Source organism: Podarcis melisellensis (assembly GCF_964234715.1).
Source record: "Podarcis melisellensis genome assembly, chromosome: 17".
Lineage (NCBI taxonomy): Eukaryota > Metazoa > Chordata > Lepidosauria > Squamata > Lacertidae > Podarcis > Podarcis melisellensis.
The window spans coordinates 29394529-29417376 of NC_138534.1; the positions used below are offsets into that span (position 1 = coordinate 29394529).

Here is a 22848-nt window from a genome sequence, read left to right on the forward strand (position 1 = left end):
CTTAATGCCTCTCTTTGAAGTTATTGTCAAGGCTGTGTGTGTGTATATCTTGATTCTGTGGGAGCTGCCGAAGGTGGTGTTGACTGCAGAATGCAGCTTATGAAAAAGATCTCTGTTTGCAACTTTAGCCTATCAGTTACAATATGTTGGGAAGTGCATGCTATGGTGAAATCATGATAAAATCTCCGTAGCCCAGAGAAGTCGCTGAATAGGGTCGGATCTACACCCGTCATTTACGACGTTAAAAATGCGTCACTAAAATGTGACAGCAGAGAGTGCTTCAGAGCAGCAAGCCACCAGCAATGGAAAACTGCCATTAAGAGTTATAGAACGTTCTGTTAACAATGTTTAGAAGATCAATATCTAGTCATACCTCATGTTACATCTGCTTCATGTTACGTTCTTTCAGGATATGTCCTGTGGCAACCTGGAAGTACCCAGAAAGGGTTACTTCCGGGTTTAGCTGCTTGCGCATGCGCAGAAGCTCAAAATGACATCACTCACATGCACAGAAGGGGCAAATTGCAAGCCACATGTGCGCAGATGCGCCACTGTGGGTTGCGCTCTTTTAATCTTGTGAACAGGCCTCCAGAATGGATCCCGTTCACAACCAGAGGTACCATTGTAGATCCAGCCTAGGCTTCCAGTATTTTAAAGTGGGGCTTCAGTGCTCTGTCCCTTCTGGCCACTCATCACATCACAGCATCGTAACTATCACCTGAAGCATGATACCGTTCCTGAAGTTATAAGTTTGGCGAACCATAAACACAACAACAATTGTTATTTTTATTATAACTCATTTCCTTTCAACCATAATCTACTTAAAGCGCAACTTAGAAGTGCAACAGATGGACTGACCACAACAGCTGCTAGAGCGTAGCAGGTGACAAAGACAACCTGGTGGACGATATGACTTCTGAAACGCTTTGATGTTGACTCTGCCTTTTTTCTGTGCAGGAATACTCCTTGCTCAGTAGGTGAAGAGGGCTGGACCACTGATCCTGTGCCTGAGGAATTGATGGAAATCTTCCAGAACGGCAATTGGACTATGGAGAACCCTTCCCCATCGTGCGTCTGTAGCAACGAAAAGGTGAAGAAGATGCTCCCAGTTTGCCCTGCAGCAGCTGGTGGCCTCCCTCCTCCCCAGGTAAAAAATATTTTGGTTACTTTGGTATGTAGAAAAGGCTAGGTTTTGGTGTGTAAGGTGACATATGCTTTTTATGTACAATTGTAAGCTGCCCTGGTTTTTTGAATAAATAAATTAGCAGCATATAGAGATCTTTTTATAAGCAAATAATAAAATAAACACTTTCTGCCAACACTTAACAAAGCACACCAGGCAACTCAAAAATCCAATGATGATAATAATGAAGTATAACATATATTTATATTCAAGAGTAACGTTTTATAGTCTGAATAAAAGAGGCTTTTGAGCTATTCACAATAACTAGTCAAAACACTCTCACCGGATCCTGTACGATTCCAGAGTAAAGGATCAGCCTCTGTAAGTGCAGCAAGAACTGAACCTTCCTGTGGAAACCTAACATGTGTTTTTAGATATGCCATGGTGCCTTTGTCTAATTTTCTCATTATGGCTATATCTTGTTTTAATCAGCCATGAGCTGATTAAATTCCATCAGGTTTCCACACAAAAGCTCAATGTTTCTTCATAGCTTTAGATTTCAGGTAGACCAAATGAATGACATACAGCATTCGAGGTATTTCATAGCCGATAAAACCCTTGATCTATCTTTTTGTTTTCTTCTTTCCCCCGCCTTGGCCACAGAGAGTACTGAACACTACAGATATCCTGCAAAACCTGACAGGTCGCAACATTTCTGATTACCTGGTGAAGACCTATGCACAGATCATCGGGAAAAGGTACCCGATGTCCAGTATGCTTTAACAACATGATGTCCTCCCAGTTGTTTTTGGACTCCATCTCCAATTACCCTAGCCTGTCAGGGAGGATGGAAGTTGTAGTCTGAGAACATCTGGAGGTTGCTATGTTTGTCCTTGCTTTACTTCATTGTGTCTGACGTAACAACCCCCTTTTCTCTTCTTTTTGCATTCACAGTTTGAGCAATAAGTTTTGGGTGAACGAATTCAGGTAAATACACCTTTCTCTTTGTCTTTTTTTGGTGAAGCTTGTTCATTCCCAAATGCCCCACTCCTGCTTCTAATTTCAGAATGATAGGAACTCCTGAAATACATTTGCAGGATTAGATCATTAATTTTACCCAGTAATTATTCACTCAGTGTATCTGACCACTGGGAGATAATGTGACTCACAGGCATGTACGAAATGGCTTTCCACTGTATGTATATATGTCAACAGGCATCTTTATGTCCAAGATTATAGTGTACGTTATTATTTTATTATCTCAGTCAGTGTGAGGCTCCAGAGAGCTGTGCATCCCAACAATTTAATTTCTTTTTGTTGAGTAGCAGACCAGGATTGCAAACCTGAAATTGCTGACAAGAAAAGCAAAAGTCTCTTAATGGAAGGGGAAGACTCATATACGCAAACCATAAAAATTAATCTGGTTTAATGTGTTCCCAGGTATGGTGGCTTTTCATTGGGAGCCAGTAGCTCTCTGGTGCTTCCTCGCCGTGAAGAAGTTAATGAAGCAATCAAGCAAGTGAAGAAAATCTTGGAAATAGCCAAGGTAAACAGAGCAGAGATTTCTATGCGAAAATAAATGGCTTAGGCCTTGCTACTTGATTTGGAATTCAGGTGGTCTTTTGGGAAAGGGTAGGAAGGAATTCTAAAACAGCTAAACAGTGCAAACTTAGGTACGCAAGATTGCAATTCTATAACAACTTACCTGGGAGTAAGCCCCAGGGAACTCGATGGTATTTTTGAGTATACTTGTGTAGGATTGTCCCCCCCTCCCCAAAGTATATTGTGATTCATGTTCTTTGTTATTACTCCTTTTAGGGGGGCTCTGGAGAACGGTTCCTTAACAGCCTGTCGAGCTTCATGAAGGGCATGGACACGAATGATAATGTAAAGGTAATTCCACCTGCTTGTTCTGTATCCTAGTAGCCCAGGTGCAAGTTGTTCTTGAATGTCCACAGAGGCTTCTCTCAAAGTTTAACAGCTAAAGCACTTGATAATAAAATAAAATCGAAGGCATGCTTCACTGAGACACCCAGAAGCATTTCCTCTTACTATGTTTGAAATTAACCTGGTAAGAGAAAAGGCCAAATTTGCAATAAACCGGTGGGGAGCCTCTACAGTTTGATTCCCAAAGTGAAGAGCTTCTGCGTTACTCTTTGTTAATTCCACTGTGCGCCCTTTCCAGGTGTGGTTCAACAACAAAGGCTGGCACGCCATCAGCGCCTTTCTCAACATAATGAACAATGCTATTCTGCGTGCCAACCTGCAAGAGGGAGAGGACCCCAGCGCTTACGGCATCACGGCCTTCAACCACCCTCTGAACCTCACCAAGCAGCAGCTCTCGGAAGTCGCCTTGTACGTCCCGGAAGAGGGTGGATGGGGAGAGGATAAGGGGAGAGGGGAAATGACCTCCTTAAAATTAAACAGGAGAGTTAGGGCCAGTTTCTGCTTCGGCAGCTACAGGGCGTAGTAGAAACTGGCCTGTTTCCATGGGTACTCCTAAGCAAGGATGTAGCTGAGCAACGGGTTACGGTGCACCCGGTCAAATCTACAAGCTCATTTCTTTTGAAATTTCTCTTTGCTCAGGATGACGACATCGGTGGATGTTTTGGTCTCCATCTGCGTCATCTTTGCCATGTCCTTTGTCCCGGCCAGCTTTGTGGTTTTCTTGATCCAGGAGCGTGTCACTAAGGCCAAGCACCTTCAGTTCATCTGTGGCGTGAAGCCAGTGACCTACTGGCTGGCTAATTTTGTGTGGGATATGGTAAGGCTATATATGTTTCCCCCCCACTTTTGTCTTTAGAACACATTCTATCAAAGAGTGCATCTGAAGTGTGTATTGCATGCCTATCCCCACACTCTGAACTGCTAAGAGAGTAATATAGGCATCATGAAGTCTCATCAGGCTCCCTTCCCTTTTCTGTCCATCTACCTGTGCAAAGGAGGAGAGAGAATTCTGCTTCCTGCACCATCTTTGTCTCACTGTGGTCGCAATCTGGAGAAGCTCAGTTTTGTCCGTTGCTTGACTTTAGGGTTGCTTTCTATGCACAGCTGTCCACTTTTCGCTTTTCTTGCGAGGAATCCTATTCGGAATAAGGGAATTTCCCTTTAAAAAAGGGAAACATTGACAGCTATGTTTCTGTGATAGGGGGGAAACCCTACCCTGTCTATGGTCATTTGAATCCTTTAAGCTGGAGCTATTCTGATTGCATTCTCCTTTCTCTCTTTTCAACTTGCAGTGCAACTATGTAGTTCCAGCCACCTTGGTCATCATCATCTTCATTGGCTTCCAGCAGAAATCCTACGTGTCCTCAAGCAACCTTCCCGTGCTGGCTCTTCTCCTCTTGCTCTATGGGTAAGGGAGGCCCTTTCTGCTCAGGTGCTGACGACCGATCAAGATGTAGCAATGGGGTTCCTTAATGTCACATCCTTTCTGTTTCCCAGGTGGTCCATAACGCCTCTCATGTACCCGGCATCCTTTGTGTTCAAGATCCCTAGCACAGCATACGTGGTGCTCACCAGTGTGAACCTCTTCATCGGTATTAATGGGAGTGTCGCCACTTTTGTCCTCGAGCTTTTCACCAGCAATGTGAGTTCTTGGTGGCCGCAGCCAGCATGCTTTGCTGTTTGCTGTGCTTTATTTTTTTAAAAAAAGATTTGATAAAAGTTGAATTGATTAATTCAGCCTGCTCCGTGGCCTTTCAGATTTCAGCACAGAAATACTAGATGGTTGCTAAAAGGTGAATTAGTCACATTTTCATGATTTTGCTTAGATTTCCTGATTTATTCCAATTGAGAAATATTGCCGGAATTCAGAATCCTTTAAAAAAAATATATCTTTGAGTTGATAAGCGATTTCTCTGTAGCAATAGAGAAATAGGTGAAAGAGACTAGGAGGAAACTGAAGTATAGATGCTCAGGTAATTCGTTTGCCCTCTATTTTGCTTTAAGGAATTCATTCCTCTCCTCCTAGCCTAACACTGTAACCACAGGGATGTAGCTAGTTCCTCTGGTACCCGGTGCGGCAGGGGCAGAGCAACCTGCCCATGGGGCTGCCGCCGCAATCCTTATGTGGGGGGGGGGGGCAGCTGCCACAAGCCTCGCGTGGGCCCCCCCAAATGGATCAACGTGTCGGCAATCCGCCGAGGGGGTGACAAGATTGCTCCCCGAGCGGATCTGCTGTGCCGATTGGTGCATTGGTGATCCACCCGAGGGGGGGGCAATCTTGTCACCCTCCTTAGGCATGACACCCGAGGTGGGGCGCCCCTCCACCCCCCATATCCCTAAGCCAGTGTGTACACAAACATGTGAATCTTGATAGGTCCTGCCTGGATTTCTAGTCACATGCAAAGGCCATTTGCATGTGACTAGAAATCCAGGCAGGACCTATCAAGATCACATTAAAAATGCAGTCGCAAATACCTCTGGGAGTGAAGAGACATGCTGCTATGCCATCCCTTCAAAGGAAACTGTACGGAAAAAAATATAGCTGGACCCATAGGGGCAACCGCTCTCCTTTTGTACAATGTCCCTGGATGACAGGAGCCTAGGTGAGCCTTAGGTTCACATGCTCTCACACCCCTCTGGCATGGCCACGAGGAGGAGATTAGAAGTTTTTGCTTCAATTAACTACAGTTCAGCATTACATCCGAACCCTAAACTGTAGTTTCCCTTAATTTATAGTTTGTTGGAACAATGCAGCTTCATATAACCCATGGTTTGAAGCTGCCTTATTCCAAACAAACCATAGTGCATATTAAGCACAGTTTTGTTGGCTTCAGCTGAAACAAAAGCTGTGGTTTATCCAAAACAGTAGCAAAAGCTTCCACACTTCTTGTGGCCATGCTGGAGTAAAAGAAAAGTGTGTGACTCTGACATGCATCTAGGCTCGTTCTTGTGTGACATCTGAACCAGATCAGGTTCTGTTTCAAAGTTCAACATTGGAAGGTTCTGGTCCATTTGGATTGAACACAGTGGACCAATTTGCCTGTCAGAATAAGTCAAGCAGCATGCTAGTGAACACCGCCCAGTTGCTCCTGCCTTGCCCCTCTCCTTGCACAGACAAGAACAACAAGCCATGGAGCTTGTACTGTTGTTATGTCAAAACTGGGATTGTGATTTGTTTTTTCTGGGAAAAAAGTTGAGGAAGCCAAAGTTTGAACCTGGCATGTTCAGGAAAAACAAAGCACAACCGTGGTTCGTATGTAACAGCAAGCCAAGGCTTGATGGCCTGTTGCTTTTATCAATGGAAAAGCAGAGCTTCAGGGCTGCATGCACTAGCACCCTATTCGCTCATGGTAAGCCATTAATTTTGGCTTCAATAATGCGACGTTGCCCTTAAATCTGCCACATTTTTAACCCAAAACCAACCTGAATTCTTTTATGCCAAAGAAATAAGTCCTTAATCTCGAAATCAGTTTAGTCTTTAATTTCAGTGAGTGCATGCTTCACTCTTTCTGGATAAGTTCTCTGAGTTTTTCCATTCTCTGCCTCTTGATATGTGTCCCTTTTTCGTTGTCGTGGTATAAATTTCCAAGCAACTGACTGCCACTGATTTTGTGTCTTTAGAAGCTGACCAACATCAATGACATCCTGAAGTCAGTATTCCTCATCTTTCCCCATTTCTGCCTGGGCCGGGGCCTGATTGACATGGTGAAAAATCAAGCTATGGCAGATGCCCTAGAAAGATTTGGTAAGTGAGGTGTTGGCCTAGTGGCATCATCCTGTTGACATGCACCCAAGGAAACGGGGGCAATTGGCAGGCCACCAGCTGGCTCCAGCCCACCGGCCGGTGTGCCAGACAAATCCGGTCCTTGGTGCAGCATAAATCTGCGGCCCAGGCTTCAGAAGACTGAGCACGCTATGCAGCAGAGAAAATGCCGTGCAGAAGCGGCACAAGAGGCTGTGTGAGCACATTTACAAGCAGGTTTATTCAGCGTAGATCAGGACAAAAGGAAAACATGTCTGATCTCCTTCGTGTCCAAAGCAAAACAGGAAACTATACACAAATGGAAGTTCCCAGCATACTGTGCTGGAATGTAAACAGACATGTGACATTCAACAATTCCACACATTTGTCCCTTAAGGTGGAATGGAATTCTCAACACGTCCTAGATTGTGGAGACTTGGGCTGTAAGGCACTGTTGGGTGGATACTCTGAAATCAAACAACCCACATTTAGCACTGAGGAAACTGAATTTTACAACCTGTATAAAGTATGCAAATTAAGTGCATTTGTGTACTCTTATTTATTCTGCAATTCTTAACCATTTTACACAATGTAGAGGGAGGCCAAAATAATTATGCTCTTCTCCACCCCAACCATTGGAAAACTTAATTGGCCACCTGTTTGTCTTCAGATATTTCAGCAGCCTTTACTTAACGTAGTTCCAAGCATAACTTTGCAACTATTTGGGATAGGAATGTCCTTTCAAAAGTACTGTTTGTCGTCAGGAACATTAGAATATGAGAACCACTTTGCACGCAACCAATCTTTTAGGTGTTCATCCTAAGATGCTTTAATGTACAGTGGTACCTCAGGTTAAGAACTTAATTCGTTCTGGAGGTTCGTTCTTAACCTGAAACTGTTCTTAACCTGAAGCACCACTTTAGCTACTGGGGCCTCCCACTGCCACCATACCACCACTGCACGATTTCTGTTCTCATCCTAAAGGCAAAGTTCTTAACCCAAGGTACTATTTCTGGGTTAGTGGAGTCTGTAACCTGAAGCGTCTGTAACCCAAAGTGTTTGTAACCCAAGGTACCACTGTATGGGTAACAAGCGGCAACAAATTCACATTTTCTAGCAGATGTATCATGTTTACAAACTGAGGGGCCAGGATTGACTCTTTGATCAGAGGCAGACTCAGGGGTTTCCTGTGCAGCATGTGGAAAAAATCCTTGGTAATTTGCAAATGACTGAAATCAGCATTAGAACATCTCAGATGCCAGCCATCAGGTTTGCTGAGTGTTTAAATTGTGTCTCTGTTGCGACGAACATCTGAGGTATATTAAAGATCAGTACAGTGTGTGTTGCTCTTACGTACGAGCTTGTTGCATGCAGTGTTGTAATAGGGGGCCTTCCTAGACGTCTGATCAGACAGTTGAATGACAGCCTCTGCTCTTCCCCATTAGGCGAGAACCGCTTTGTCTCCCCTCTCTCCTGGGACCTGGTGGGACGGAATCTCTTCGCCATGGCTGTGGAAGGAGTCGTCTTCTTCCTCATCACTGTGCTTATCCAGTACAGGTTCTTTATCAAATCCAGGTAAAATGGCCCTTGTGACAATGAACGCCCATCCTGGGGAAAGGCATATGCAGATTTTGAGGATCCAAATAATGGGGGGGGGGGAGAGCGGCCAAGACAAGCGTCTCTACCACCCCTCCCCCCAGTAAGTGAAGTCAGAAAAGAGGAAACACAGGGAGCAATAATAGCACCAGAAACCCATGCTTCATTCATTCATTCAAAAGCATTTTATCCCAGCCAAAAATAAACTCCCCGAGCTGCCTACAAATGTTAAGGTCCACACCTTAAAATGTAAGGTGGGAAGTGGCTCGCGAAATTGTGTGTTAATTTCCAGGATGTGCTGGGAGCTGGCCATTAGCTAAAGAGTGAGTTTCAACCTTAATTAATTACAAAAGAGATTGTGTACACCACCTTTCTCCTGCCAACCTAGCAGTTTGAAAGCACGTCAAAGTGCAAGTAGATAAATAGGTACCACTCTGGTGGGAAGGTAAACGGCGTTTCTATGCACTGCTCTGGTTCACCAGAAGTGGCTTAGTCCTGCTGGCCACATGACCCGGAAGCTGTATGCCGGCTTCCTTGGCCAATAAAGCGAGATGAGCACCGCAACCCCAGAGTCGACCACGACTGGACCTAATGGTCAGGGGTCCCTTTACTTTTTACACCACCTTTGGAATGGGATCCAGAAGTCTAGGACTGGTCTGCATGTTACTGAATGCATCTTGAATTATCAGTGCACAAACTTAACCTCCAAGTGATGCATTCCCCCCCCCCCCAACAGAACTGGCAATGCTAAGCTGCCGCCTGTGCATGAAGAGGATGAGGACGTGAACAGAGAACGGCAGAGGATCATTGGTGGCGGTGGGCAGAGCGATATCTTAGAAATCAAAGAACTAACCAAGGTGAGAGGACAAGCGAGAAGTTCTTTGGGCATTCTGTGCATGGGGGAAGCTTGCATTTCCATTGCCACTGACGCATGGGGCCTAGCAACCCACCTAATGGTGCTGCTGTACAATTTCCTGCTGATGGATGCTTGAAATTATGGAGCAAGTGTTGGTAGCAACTGTGGCGATCACACAGGGTCCCTGGACGTTTCACCGTCTATTGATCCCTGTGCCACCACTTTATTTCTCGCTGCCACCACCCAGGCCCTACCTGGTACAAAACTGAGTCCAGTCAGGGTTAAATTGGAACATAAACTTCTGTTTATTTATTCCAGTTTAACAAGCGTGTGGTTTCATAAACAGTATCGGTCCATTACAATCGTGGGGTGCCTATCCAGACCTATAACTTCCGCTACCTGCTCTCACTCACCAAACCACCTCTCAGATATTTACTTGTCTTCCTAGCCCCTAACTGTTCCTGACTCAGCTTATTTCGCTACACTAACTCAAGCTACCCACAAACTCTATCCCAATTCACTCCCACTCCAACCAACCACCCAACTCCCAGCAAACTCCCCCCTTCGCCCTTTCCAGAGCTGGTTTTATAGTCCCCCTGACTCCACCCCCTGGGTTCTGATTGGGTAACCTGTTTAACTATTTCACCTCCAGCACTCTCATATGTTAACGTCACAGCGACCGTTCCATGACACCCCAAATTCATGGGGTTCACTCTCTATTTTCATGCATTCCCTAGAATCAAAAGGGATTGCCGCTGTTGATAATGGTCTGCATTTAAAACAGAAAGAACCTCTCACTCATTGAATCAACGTATGAACAGGGCTATGCTAACTAGCTCTGCCTCCCAGCACTATGCACATCAGATGATTGCCCTACTTCCTGACCGGTTGAACTGCACTAGGTGCCACAACAACAACACAGAACATAGTGCGGAAGGGGGGTGTGTGCACCAAATTTTATCATCACACAGAGTGCTGCTGAAATTTGAGAGTCCAAAGTCTGCCACTACTAGGAATGTTTTCGGACTACAATTCCCAACATCCCTGACCACTGGTCCTGTTAGCTAGGGATGATGGGAGTTGTGGTCCCAAAACATCTGGAGGGCCGAGTTTGCCTATGCCTGGATTAGTTGGTATGGCCACATTCATGCATTCGTCGATCACATAAGTGCTTTTCCCCCATATACACTTGCTGGGATTTGCCGAATTTACAAACAAATATGACAAAATCTGGATGTCCTTTGAGAAACTGAACTGTAGGCAGAGGCCCTGCTATTGATTTGGCCAAAGAAGAGAAATGCACTGGTAGAGGATGAAAAGCTTAGTTGTTGCCAGCTATGAGCAAATTTCTTTTCTTCATTCCAGGTATACAGAATGAAACGAAAGCCTGCTGTGGATAGGATCTGCGTCGGAATTCCACCCGGAGAGGTAAGATTTCCAAGTCATCATTTGCATGTATTTAGTGAAATATTGCTCAAGATGCGAGGCTCTTCTCGGGGACACGGGAAATCCCACACAAACATACCGTATTTTTTGCTCTATAAGTCTCACTTTTTCCCTCCTAAAAAGTAAGGGGAAATGTGTGTGTGTGTGTTATAGAGCGAATGCAGGCTGTGCAGCTATCCCAGAAGCCAGAACAGCTGCTTTCACTGTGCAGCGATCCCTCTTGCTGTTCTGGCTTCTGAGATTCAGATTTTTTTTTCTTGTTTTCCTCCTCTAAAAACTAGGTGCTTCTTGTGGTCTGGTGCGTCTTATAGAACGAAAAATACGGTATTCTACTCTGGCCAGCCCAAGCTCCCTGCCATGGAATCTCCCACCATTGCCAACTGCTGTGCCCATGGCTCCCTTCTGTTTTCATGCAACAACACAAGGAGTGTGTGAGAGATGAATGGAGCATGCATGTGCTAATCAGGTCTTTTTAAATATTTGCAGTGCTTTGGACTCCTGGGTGTGAATGGTGCTGGCAAATCCTCCACTTTCAAGATGTTGACAGGAGATACAGATGTTACAGGAGGAGATGCTTTCCTTAAGGGCAACAGGTATGAAAAAAAATGGTGGCTCCTTCTGCAGAAAACCATGTTTTTCATGGGCCTTTCTGTCTGCTGTTGCACTTTCAGAGCAGATGTGATTTCATTGCCATTCACAGCAAAAGTTGGTTTGGTCTGTGAGACTAGATTGTGCTCCCCTGTTGGGGCAGTGACATGCTCATGGTTGCTGTATGTATTCCATGCAAGGGAAGAACTTGGTATTGGTCACACTATTTAACATCCTGAGAACAAATCCCACAAAACTCAAAGTGGGGCTTGTTTCAGCAGTGACTTGCACTGCATGAAATGAAATTACATTTCATCGAATAAAATGAGACTACAGTGGTACCTCTGGTTACGTACTTAATTCATTCCAGAGGTCCGTTCTTAACCTGAAACTGTTCTTAACCTGAAGCAGCACTTTAGCTAATTGGGCCTCCTGCTGCTGCCACGCGATTTCTGTCCTCATCCTGAAGCAAAGTTCTTAACCTGAGGTAATATTTCTGGGTTAGCGGAGTCTGTAACCTGAAGCATATCTAACCTGAAGCATATGTAACCTGAGGTACCACTGTAGTCATCAAGGTCCTCAAGTTTGCAAGTCCATAACTTTAGGAGCCTGGAGGGTGGCTGAATAAGATTTTCAGTTGTGGCTTTGGTACTCTGCACAACTCTTGCTCCTCCCTATGGCTAGAAAAACTAGGGTTATGCAAATGTGCTTTCACTTCCTAATTTGAATTTTCATAATGTTTGGCAGCTCTGTTCATTAGCATGAGCCAGAAGGAAAGGCATAGAATTCAACACCATGATCACAAACTCTGTATTGAAATGCACCATTTCCAAAAGTCTTGATTGACATTAGTAAGGTTGTTGCCAGCGGCACAATGTATTAGCACTTCCAATACATCCTTTTAAAATTCTGACTTAATTCCATGTAGTGGTATTTTTTTTTTGCATTAGCTGTCAACATCTGATAATTCCCAATTGGTCGGTCCACCACAACCCACCCTGTGCTGAACCACTAGCAAAAAACACTCAAGATCTGCATCTTCTCTCGTTGCAGTATTTTGTCTAACATCCAAGATGTCCACCAGAATATGGGATACTGCCCTCAGTTCGATGCCATAAACGAGCTGCTGACGGGGAGGGAACACCTGGAATTATTTGCACTCTTAAGAGGCGTCCCTGAGAAAGAAGTCTGCAAGGTAAAAAAATTCAAGGTGGCAGGACAGAGATACCAGTGCTAATTACTGCAACAAGCTCCATAGGGTTGGTGATGAAGGGGGGGAAGCAAAGGGGGCATTTATCTCTGTTTGCTTTAAAGCATTCAGGTAGGTAGCTGTGTTGGTCTGATGCAGTCGAAATAAATAAAAAATTGTCCAGTAGGACCTTGTTATTGTTGTTGTTTAGTCGTTGAGTCGTGTCCGACTCTTCGTGACCCCATGGACCAGAGCACGCCAGGCACTTCTGTCTTCCACTGCCTCCCGCAGTTTGGTCAAACTCATGCTGGTAGCTCCAAGAACACTGTCCAACCATCTCTTCCTCTGCCGTCCTCTTCTCCTTCTGCCATCCATCTTTCCCAACATCAGGGTCTTTTCCAGGGAGTCTTCTCTTCTCATGAGGTGGCCAAAGTACTGGAGCCTCAGCTTCAGGATCTGTCCTTCCAGTGAGCACTCAGGGCTGATTTCCTTAAGAATGGAGAGGTTTGATCTTCTTGCAGTCCATGGGACTCTGAAGAGTCTCCTCCAGCCCCATAATTCAAAAGCATCAATTCTTCGGCACCTTAGAGTAGCACCTTAGAGACCAACTAAGTTTGTTCTGGGTATAAGCTTTTGTGTCTGCATGCACATGAAAGCTTATACCCAGAACAAACTTAGTTGGTCTCTTACTTTATTTATTTAATGTAAATAATTTTTTTATTTACTTTAAAACATTTCTATCTTGCTTCACCAGAAGCATGTGGTGGCTTGCAACAATGATCTAAAGCAGCAAGTAAATGCACACACAATAGGAATGTTTGCAAAACAGCAACGCGGCAGCAAAGCCCAATGGGCATAACATTCTGGCTGTGCTGTCAGCTCCCTTTGACTGGATATAGACAGTCATGTTTTTCAGAGGATCAAAGGCATCTTGAAAAAGAGGCCCCCACTTATTATGATGTACAGCAAGCCACTTACGCAACACTGGGCGTTTTTTGAATTGTTTCCAACTGAACAGAGGCAGAAGAGGGTAAAAAGGAAGGTGTAAATACCTCGTGGGAAGTGAACTGAGCCACTTTCAACTTTCTTTAGAAACAAAACTGTTGTCAAGTCTCCAACCTTAAAGAACCTGGAGGTGCTTCGGCCTCGTTTGCTGTGCTGAATGGCCTGGAATATATAACAGACTGATAAAACCTAAGTAGGACTCTGGAGTCGCAAACAGCAGCTTTTTAAAGCTGCAGAGAGACTGGAGGTTGTTCTTCTCTGTTCATATTGCCCTCTTATCTGGCAGGTTGGTGAATGGGCTGTTCGCAAGCTGGGCCTCGTGAAGTATGCAGAAAGATGCGCCGGCACTTACAGCGGTGGGAACAAGCGCAAGCTGTCAACTGCCATGGCCCTAATCGGAGGGCCTCCTGTGGTGTTCCTGGTGAGTAGGGTGTTGCTCACATAAGCAATGTGTATTCTGCTAAAAGGCAATTCTAGTACCAGTTCTTTTTTTCCCCCTTCTCCCCCCCCCCTATTTCAATAACATTTTATAAAATTTCCAGAATAAATAAATAACAACAATGCATTAAAATATCAACATTGTATAAAAAAGAGGGGGGAGCAAGCATCATGAACAATTTTTTAACCATTATTTCAGTTGACTTCCCTCTTGGTTTTATTGTTTAGTACTTATTCATGCCTGTCCATGAATATATTCTTAACAATCCAATTTTAAAACCTTTTCATCTTATTACAAGTGAGTTTTAAAAGTTATGCCAATGTAGGAATCTATACACAAAGCTTCCCAAAAAATAATAATACATGCATTAAATAATTGTCCCTGTTTGGGGTTTCAAATTATTTAATATGTCCAGCATAGTTCACTGATTTATTTTGCCAATCTTCTTTATTTTCTTTGGTGATATATAGGGATGGGATGGTCTTGCCCTAGGATCCACTCTCAAATATAGGAACCAAGTCCTTCTCTCAATAAGTCCATCAAATCCTGTACATCTCAGTATCATAACTTCAGGTTTTTTTAACAACAATCATTTCCCACATTCTCTTCAAATTTTTATATGTCTTTTCCCAGGCCTCTAGTACCAGTTCTTAAATAGTAGTTAGAGAAGAGAGTTTGGATTTGATATCCCGCCTTTCACTCCCTTTAAGGAGTCTCCAAGCGGCTAACATTCTCCTTTCCCTTCCTCCCCCACAACAAACACTGTGAGGTGAGTGGGGCTGAGAGACTTCAGAGAAGTGTGACTGGCCCAAGGTCACCCAGCAGCTGCATGTGGAGGAGCGGAGACGCGAACCCGCTTCACCAGATTATGAGACTACCGCTCTTAACCACTACACTACACTGGCTCTCAAGAGCAGGTACACTATGGGAACCAATGCCTCACTTGGTTCCATCTTTAAAAATGGCTGTCTCTAGACTACCGCTCTTAACCACTTAACCACTACACCACATTATTATAATGTCCAGCTGCCACAGGAAACAGCTCAGGGTCAAGGAGGCACTAATGCAGCTGGTCTTTTAGCAAAACTGATGGAATGAGCCCTGCTTCATGATGGTTGAGGGAGGGAAGGCGTGATGGAGCTTATCATCATGAAATTATGCTCTGGCAAGTAAGATCAGTGCTTATTTATTATATCTCAATTGCAGGATGAGCCGACCACAGGAATGGACCCCAAGGCCCGCCGATTCCTTTGGAACTGCGCCTTGAGTGTCATCAAGGAGGGAAGGTCTGTGGTCCTTACATCTCACAGGTAAGCGGGGTTGGGGGGCTCTTAGCTGCTATTTGCATCACACAGCATAGCGATGTGTTTCAGTCACTGTTTCATTTTTGGTTGCAAGTGGATTGTGACCAAAAAAAGGAGCTGTCATCATCTAGCTAAAGAAGCTGTTTAAAACACCATTTGAGTCCACTGGGAACATAAAATGGATGCTAAAATCCCTTTCATCAAAATGAATGAGACATGTTTAATTTTGGCTGGATTTAGTGTAAATTGTACAAAAACTCCAGACAGACACACAATGTGAAACAGAACACAGCAGGATATCCTAACAGTACTGAATATTCTTTTTTTCATATTCTTTTTTAAATTGATTTTTAAATTCAAGTAACTAAACATAGCCATACAAGGAAAAAGAGAGCTTAGTAGTTGTAGAGAAAATGAAGAAAAATAGCAGCTGATGGTAGCAGTTTCAGAAATAATAATATTAATAATACTTAAGTATCAAGGTCTTGTCACTTAGTGGTAGAGCACATGTCTGTCCTGAGATATTTCTGTCTCAGCTAGGAGGGTGCCGAAAACCTGAAACTAGACCTGGCACTGCTACCAGCCAGCCTTGGCAATACAGTGGTACCTCGGGTTACATACGCTTCAGGTTACATATGCTTCAGGTTACAGACTCCACTAACCCAGAAATATTACCTCGGGTTAAGAACTTTGCTTCAGGATGAGAACAGAAATCACGCGGCCGCGGCGGCGCAGCAGCAGCAGGAGGCCCCATTAACTAAAGTGGTGCTTCAGGTTAAGAACAGTTTCAGGTTAAGAACGGACCTCCAGAACGAATTAAGTACTTAACCCAAGGTACCACTGTATTGGGGACGCAGGTGGCGCTGTGGGTTAAAGCCTCAGCGCCTAGGACTTGCCGATTGAAAGGTCGGCGGTTCGAATCCCTGCAGCATGGGTGCGCTCCCGCTGCTCGGTCCCAGCGCCTGCCAACCTAGCAGTTCGAAAGCACCTCCGGGTGCAAGTAGATAAATAGGGACCGCTTACCAGCGGGAAGGTAAACGGCGTTTCCGTGTGCGGCTCTGGCTCGCCAGATGCAGCTTTGTCACGCTGGCCACGTGACCCGGAAGTGTCTCCGGACAGCGCTGGCCCCTGGCCTCTTAAGTGAGATGGGCGCACAACCCCAGAGTCTGTCAAGACTGGCCCGTACGGGCAGGGGTACCTTTACCTTTTTTACCTTACCACTGTATTGAGCTAGCTAGAAGGACAATTACTCTCTCTTTTTAAAAGAACGCAGCTTCTAGTGTTAAAGATTCTAAAGCCTGCATATCCAGGTCTTCCTTTTGTTTGAGGATGTAAAACTGTGCCGTGCAAAAGTGATTTCGCAAACATGCTGGAACCTTTATTTGCGCAATTTAACTCCTTTGTTCTCTTACCCACAGCATGGAAGAATGTGAGGCCCTGTGCACTCGAATGGCGATCATGGTCAATGGGCGGTTCAGGTGCCTTGGCAGTGTCCAGCACCTGAAGAACAGGTAAGCGCCACTGCTTTATGCTTGCTGCCTTTGCACAGGTGAATGCACCAAGACAGCTCATGTCAGCATTTCCAGAATCTGCTTCAGAATAGATTGCATGCAGCCAACAAATAGGTGTAACTCTACTTATTTTCAAGTCTGTTCTGGATCATCTGATACATTAATGGGTTACACTTATTCACATTGACATAATATCAAAACAACACTATCAGCATCTTTTTGAAAATAATGATGCTTTAGGTACCTTACAACATAATAAACAAAAACAGTTAGGAGAAAAGGCCATCATTAATGTGTGTCCCCACCCCCCAATCTCACACCAGAACCAAATAGCCTCAAAAATTAACCTGGTTGTCCTTACGTTGCTGTCCTGCCATTTTAAAATGAGCCCCGGTTGATTAATTTAAACTTGGGGAGGCCTGCTATGCCCACTTTGAACTTCCCTTGAACTCAAGCAGTTTGCTTCTCAGTACAGTGGTACCTTGGTTTAAAAACAGCTCTGTTTACGAACTATTCGGTTTACGAACTCTGCAAAACAGGAAGTAGTGTCCCGGTTTGCAACTTTACCTTGGTCTACGAACGGAAGCTGAACAGTGGAAGGGCACCGGCGGTGGGAGGCCTCATTCGGGAAAGCACGCCTTGGTTTAGGAATGGCTTCATTTTAAGAACGGACTTCCGGAACAGATTAAGTTCGTAAACTGAGGTACCACTGTAGATATGTTGTACAGTCATACCTCGGGTTGAATGTGCTTTGGGATGAGCGCATTCCAGTTGCACTCCGCAGCAACCCAGAAGTAACGGAGCGCGTTACTTCCGGGTTTCACCGCTTGCACATGCGCAGACGCTCAAAATGACGTCACCCGCATGCGCAGAAGCTGCGAAAAGCGACACGGTCGTGTGCAGACGTGGCGTCACTAGTTACATTTGCTTCTAGATGCGAACGGGGCTCCGGAACGGATCTCGTTCACATCTAGAGGTACCACTGTATACGATTGCGCTGCTGGTTGATTAGCCTAAAAGTTAAATCGGTTGAAGTTTTGTGTTCATTCTACTTCTGTTAAGATCTTTACCAAACACCTACTGTGCTTTTAAGCTACAGGAATAAAAAACGCTCCATTTTTTGAAGGCTACTCTGTTGAAAGTCCCACACTTTCCTCCGTTTGTTTTTTGCAGGTTTGGAGATGGCTACACAATCATAGTGCGAATAGCAGGGGCAAACCCTGACCTGAAGCCTGTTCAAGACTTCTTTGAGCTCGCCTTCCCGGGCAGCGTGCTGAAGGAGAAGCATTGCAACATGCTGCAGTACCAGCTGCCCTCCTCCCAGTCTTCTCTGGCTCGGATATTTAGCATCCTCTCCCAGAACAAAAAGAGACTCCACATAGAAGACTACTCCGTTTCACAGACCACACTTGACCAAGTAAGTTTCTCATATCTTAAGGGCAGTGCTCATATTGAGTGGAAACCCAGAGGCTCTTCAGTTGCTTTTTGTAGGATTTTTGTGTCCAGGAGAGTTCAGAGGGCCAGACAGGTAGGTCCGGAGAGTCACATTTGCCCTCAGGCATCTGTCCTGGTGTATCGACATGGAGATGCCCCCCCCCCCCACACACACACAAAAAGCTCCTCTCCTCCTTGGACAATTTCAGCCCTGGTCATAGTATGCCAAGTTATCTAGCCCATTCATCATCGCTATCATGTTGCAAAGCACCATGTCCCTCCATCATGTTGCAAAGCACCATGTGCCCAAACCACAGCTGGCAGAAGGAAGATATGTGTAGCCCCTTTCACAGGGCCTAGCTGTGGAGGAACTCTGGGGAATTATTGTTCCATGAGAAGCATGGGGTGAAGTTCCACACGCTTGTGGCTCACTTGATGACCAACTTGCATGTGTGAACCAGTTGACGTCCCCTTAGAGCAGAGCTTTCCAAACTGCGTATCATGACACGTTTGTGTGTTGGCTGCAGTGTGTAGGTGTGTCGGAACAATATGTGTGCATATCTCTTACAAGGGGTTAGTTGAACCTCTGGTTTGCTAGTAAAACTGAATTACTGTGCTGCAAAATGATGCATGTCTGAAAAGTGTGTCACCAACGTGAAAAGTTTGGAAAGCTCTGCCTTAGAGTATCTTTCGCCAGAACCTGAAGACTGGCCTTTCTTCTGTACGCATTTAAATGTGTACTTTTCTGTTTGTTTTAAATTTCTGCTTGTTTTAATGTTTAACAGCTGTTCCGATAATTTTGCATGTGTATATGTTGGGGACTGGGCAGAGGAGGAGGAACAGTGGAGACTGTCTCCTCATCCTGACCCTTCCAGGGAGGAGGAAGAGGAAGACAGTATAGATTTACAACCGGGGTTTGCGGGAGGTCACAGCTCAGAGGCAGATGAGGGGAAGAGTTGGGAAGTCAAGGGAGAGCCAGAACAACAACACCCAGCTGACACGTTGTCATTAGAAAGCATTCCAGACACTCCATCTCCCAGAACCTGGCGAGCCTTAAAAGTAGGAGAGCAAAGAGCTCAAAGACAGAGGCACCCATAGAGGAGACAATGAGAATGGTGGATGAGGAAGTGGGAGAGAAGGGGTGTGTGGAGATTCCCTCGGACAATGCCATTATCCAAGAGGCTGGGTTCTATAGCCTCTCTCTGTAAAGATTGAAATAAAAAAGGACAGTAAGAAACTTTTCCTTGTCTTTATACTTTCCTGGACAACCAGCCGGGAGCCACTGACAGCATCCTGATAGTATATTATGATGGTGTGCTTTGTTTTATGTGTGTTGCAACCTGATCTGGGTTCGAAAGTAGACCAGGACCCATTGAAATTAATGTGCATGAATTAATGTGCTTAGAGGGATATATCCCAATAATAATAAAAATGTCAACAACTTATCCTAGTCTGTCTACCTTTTCTCCCTCTCAGGTATTTGTAAACTTCGCCAAGGACCAAAGCGATGACGACCACACAAAGGACTTGTCGTTGCACAAAAACCAGACTGTTGTAGATGTCTCACTTCTGACTTCCTTTTTGAAAGATGAAAAGGTGAAAGAAAGCTATGTATGAGCAGCCCTGTTGCAAAGGGTGCAGCAGCCGTTCTGAGCAGAAAGGTGAAGGCAGACATCCTTTCTGTGCCATAGTGGGGAGATCGTCCCACCAGCAAAGAGACAAGAGGATACAGAGAGGAAGGAAATAAAACTGAACGTGTGTTGTTGTTTTTTACTAGTAACCATTTGATGCAATGCAACTCAATGCAAAGAAATCAATATTCCATTACGGAGGCAGTGCCTCTTGGAGATGTTGCCTTGTTGTACTGTTCTCTAGTGAAAGACTTGAATCTAGTTGTTCTTTCGTTATAATAACTCTGTGAAATTCTCGTATGGTGCCACTTTCTGCTATGTGGTCTTCTGCCATACTCCTGCTTGTTTCTACTTAGTACGTTTCCCGGTCAGGGGTGGCGCAACAACTGCTCAGAGGATTCTTGGCCAGTAATTATTTATTTGCCATTTTAAGGCATGCATTGCCCTTCCAGAGGGCGGGTGGAATTGCTGTGGCGCAACATCCATTGCTGGCAATGAGTGTACCGGCGAAACCAGTGCCAATTCTTCACCACGTAATGCATTGTTGTGGCCTTATTTAAGTATTAGCGGTTGGGCCCCATTAACTACACAAGTTTAGGGGGATGAGGAGGAAGATCACCGTTGGCCTTACCAGCGGGCCGTGAAGCACACCATCTCAAAACACGCATAAAAACAACAACAATTCACTTAGTTTCTTATTGGGCAGAACTAACAATCAACCATGGAAACATTTGAGAGGATTTCTGTCCCAATGGTATGGTGACCAATTGCTCGTTCTTCCACTCTGCTTTCGTGAAGCCGTTGCTGTTTTCAGCTTTTGTTAAGAATCAAGTTTGAGATGTCTGTTTTCATTGCAACAGTATTATTTAAATGTGACCTGGCACCTTCTGGGAAATGCTGTCACGCCTCCCTTGTCCCAAAGTATCAAATCACTTTCAGTCTTGGATCTATATTACACCAAGTGTCTAGAACCTAGATTCATTTGTACAAACTGTCACATTTCTTTTTCTAGTCTAGCAATCCTTTCCCCAGTTTTGGTAATCATATAATGTACTGTGATAGGTTTTCCCACGTTAGAAGTCAAGCCATGTTTCTCTGACGCATGGTGGACATTGATGCCACTTGTTCCTCACAAAGTCCTGCCATCTATCCCATGCCAGTTTAGGCGTGGCAATCCCAGGCAAAAAGTTTAAGAGACTGAATCAACAGAAAAATATGAAGAAGGGATCTTTTAAAGGTGATTTGCAAAACAGTTGCTCATTTGGGAAGCAATCGGAATGTTTTGTTTTAGGGAAAAAAGTCAATCGAGTAGGTACTTTTATGCAAGGCTAGGCTTAGTGGGCAAATGGCTGTGGGCGATTCTTTGTAACACTGGACTTTCTTTCTTTTACACAAAAACTGGAGTTTGCCAAACATCGTCATGCCTGCAACACGACCATGTCCTTATTGCAATACGACAGTATAAGGCAGAAAAGGCTAGTTAAAGCAAAGGTCTTTGAAAGCAAATGGGACAGGCGTCAGGATCCTACTCATTTATTTAGAAACCATGTCCTGAGTGCCCATACAACTAGCTTTTGCTAGAGTATGCCCAAACGCTTTTTGTCATCCTTTAACATCCTTTTCCATCCAAGCCACTAGTCACAAAATGCCTACAGCTCATGCAACTCAATGCTGGGTGCTTCTCTTTTCCCTGCAGAGGATACTATGAATAGTTAGTACTCAGCCGCTGTTTGGCAATGCTAACGCACAAGAGTGCTTAACTGATTGTACACAACGGTCAGCCTCTCTGGGCATAATATAAACTTAGAGTGCCCTTTTAATGTATTATTTAGAATATTACTTGCAATTTTGCCCAAGAAAGACACAGTCCAAGCAAGAGGTTAAGCTCTTCTACGTGTCTACTCAGAAGTCTTGTTTCATTTGAGTTCAGTGACAATTGCTCCCATGCAAATGGTATAGGGTTGCAGCAAGAGTTTGAAATGAGAGACATGTAGAGAGGACTGCACTGTAAATCTCAACTGCTTGCAAGGACACGTGCTTAACTCTTTTCATGAGAAACGAGTTCTTAGCAGTGCTTCCTGGCAGGAGTGGAGATCCAGACTAGAATTGACCTCATACTGAACACTTAGCACTGTGTATAATATGGTACAGTTGCCTCAAAATCAGTCATGTTACGCAAGCTTTTTGTCTGGTTATCCTCCGTGCTAAACATATTGTGATACAAAACCACTGATCATGGAACTGTGTTAAGAACACCTACCACTTCAGTATGTGTGTGGCAAAGTTGTTGCATCCCTCTGCAGTATTCGTACCGCTGTAGAGGCTCTTTCCTATCGACACTTTTTTTCCTTATGGAAGTAATATGGTAATTGTCTATTACCATGCCTTTCCTCCCAACCCAGTTTCAAACTCCTCTCCCTTTAAGACGATTGGTCCTTCATTCCAAGCACTTTATGCTAGCTGTAATGGGATCTATTTTTGCACTGGAATACCCCGTTAACTTTGCAAAAAATCTAGAGCAATTTTCCTCACACACAAATTAAGTTAATCTTTTCAATGGACATTTTCATGAAAAACGAATATATATTTGTATTGCTAATAACTATTTGTGAAGTATTAATAGGCATTTGTTAATTGCCTTGTATCGAGCATAAAAAAATAAAGTGTTGCTGGTCTACAATTGTGCATTTACTATTAAGACTACTGCATGAATCTGTTGCCAAGTTAGAAATCATTTCCAGGTTTACTGGTAAAAAGTGATGTTCAAAAATCTGCCACCCCATTGCCATTTGAAGTGGCACAGTCCAAAAATTCATTTCTGCATCATTAAGTAGCTCAGCACCTAAAGACGATGGATCTCAGCTGCTGCATTCTTCCTTGTGAAGTCTGTACATGAACTCTTCCTGCATCTGCAAAAAAAAAACCCCACCCTTGGGTTTCTAAAATACTGTATTTTTCGCTCTATAAGACGCACCAGACCATAAGACGCACCTATTTTTTGGAGGAGGAAAACAAGGAAAAAAATATTATGAAACCC

General features: G+C 44.3%; 1 protein-coding gene across 1 annotated transcript in view; it reads left to right on the top strand.

Moving 5' to 3' along the window:
- ABCA1 (ATP binding cassette subfamily A member 1) overlaps positions 1–22491 on the top strand; it is a 105964-nt gene extending 83473 nt beyond the window's left edge. The window contains exons 31-50 of the mRNA XM_081893604.1: positions 958–1147; positions 1787–1881; positions 2078–2110; positions 2564–2669; positions 2942–3016; positions 3309–3478; positions 3710–3887; positions 4363–4478; positions 4568–4712; positions 6692–6815; positions 8258–8387; positions 9145–9265; positions 10630–10692; positions 11197–11303; positions 12352–12493; positions 13779–13913; positions 15138–15241; positions 16654–16746; positions 17920–18163; positions 19657–22491. Of these exons, the coding sequence (XP_081749730.1) occupies positions 958–1147; positions 1787–1881; positions 2078–2110; positions 2564–2669; positions 2942–3016; positions 3309–3478; positions 3710–3887; positions 4363–4478; positions 4568–4712; positions 6692–6815; positions 8258–8387; positions 9145–9265; positions 10630–10692; positions 11197–11303; positions 12352–12493; positions 13779–13913; positions 15138–15241; positions 16654–16746; positions 17920–18163; positions 19657–19797 (2512 nt within the window). The 3' untranslated portion in view covers positions 19798–22491. The remainder of the gene's footprint in view (positions 1–957; positions 1148–1786; positions 1882–2077; positions 2111–2563; positions 2670–2941; positions 3017–3308; positions 3479–3709; positions 3888–4362; positions 4479–4567; positions 4713–6691; positions 6816–8257; positions 8388–9144; positions 9266–10629; positions 10693–11196; positions 11304–12351; positions 12494–13778; positions 13914–15137; positions 15242–16653; positions 16747–17919; positions 18164–19656) is intronic.
- Positions 22492–22848: the final 357 nt, after the last annotated feature.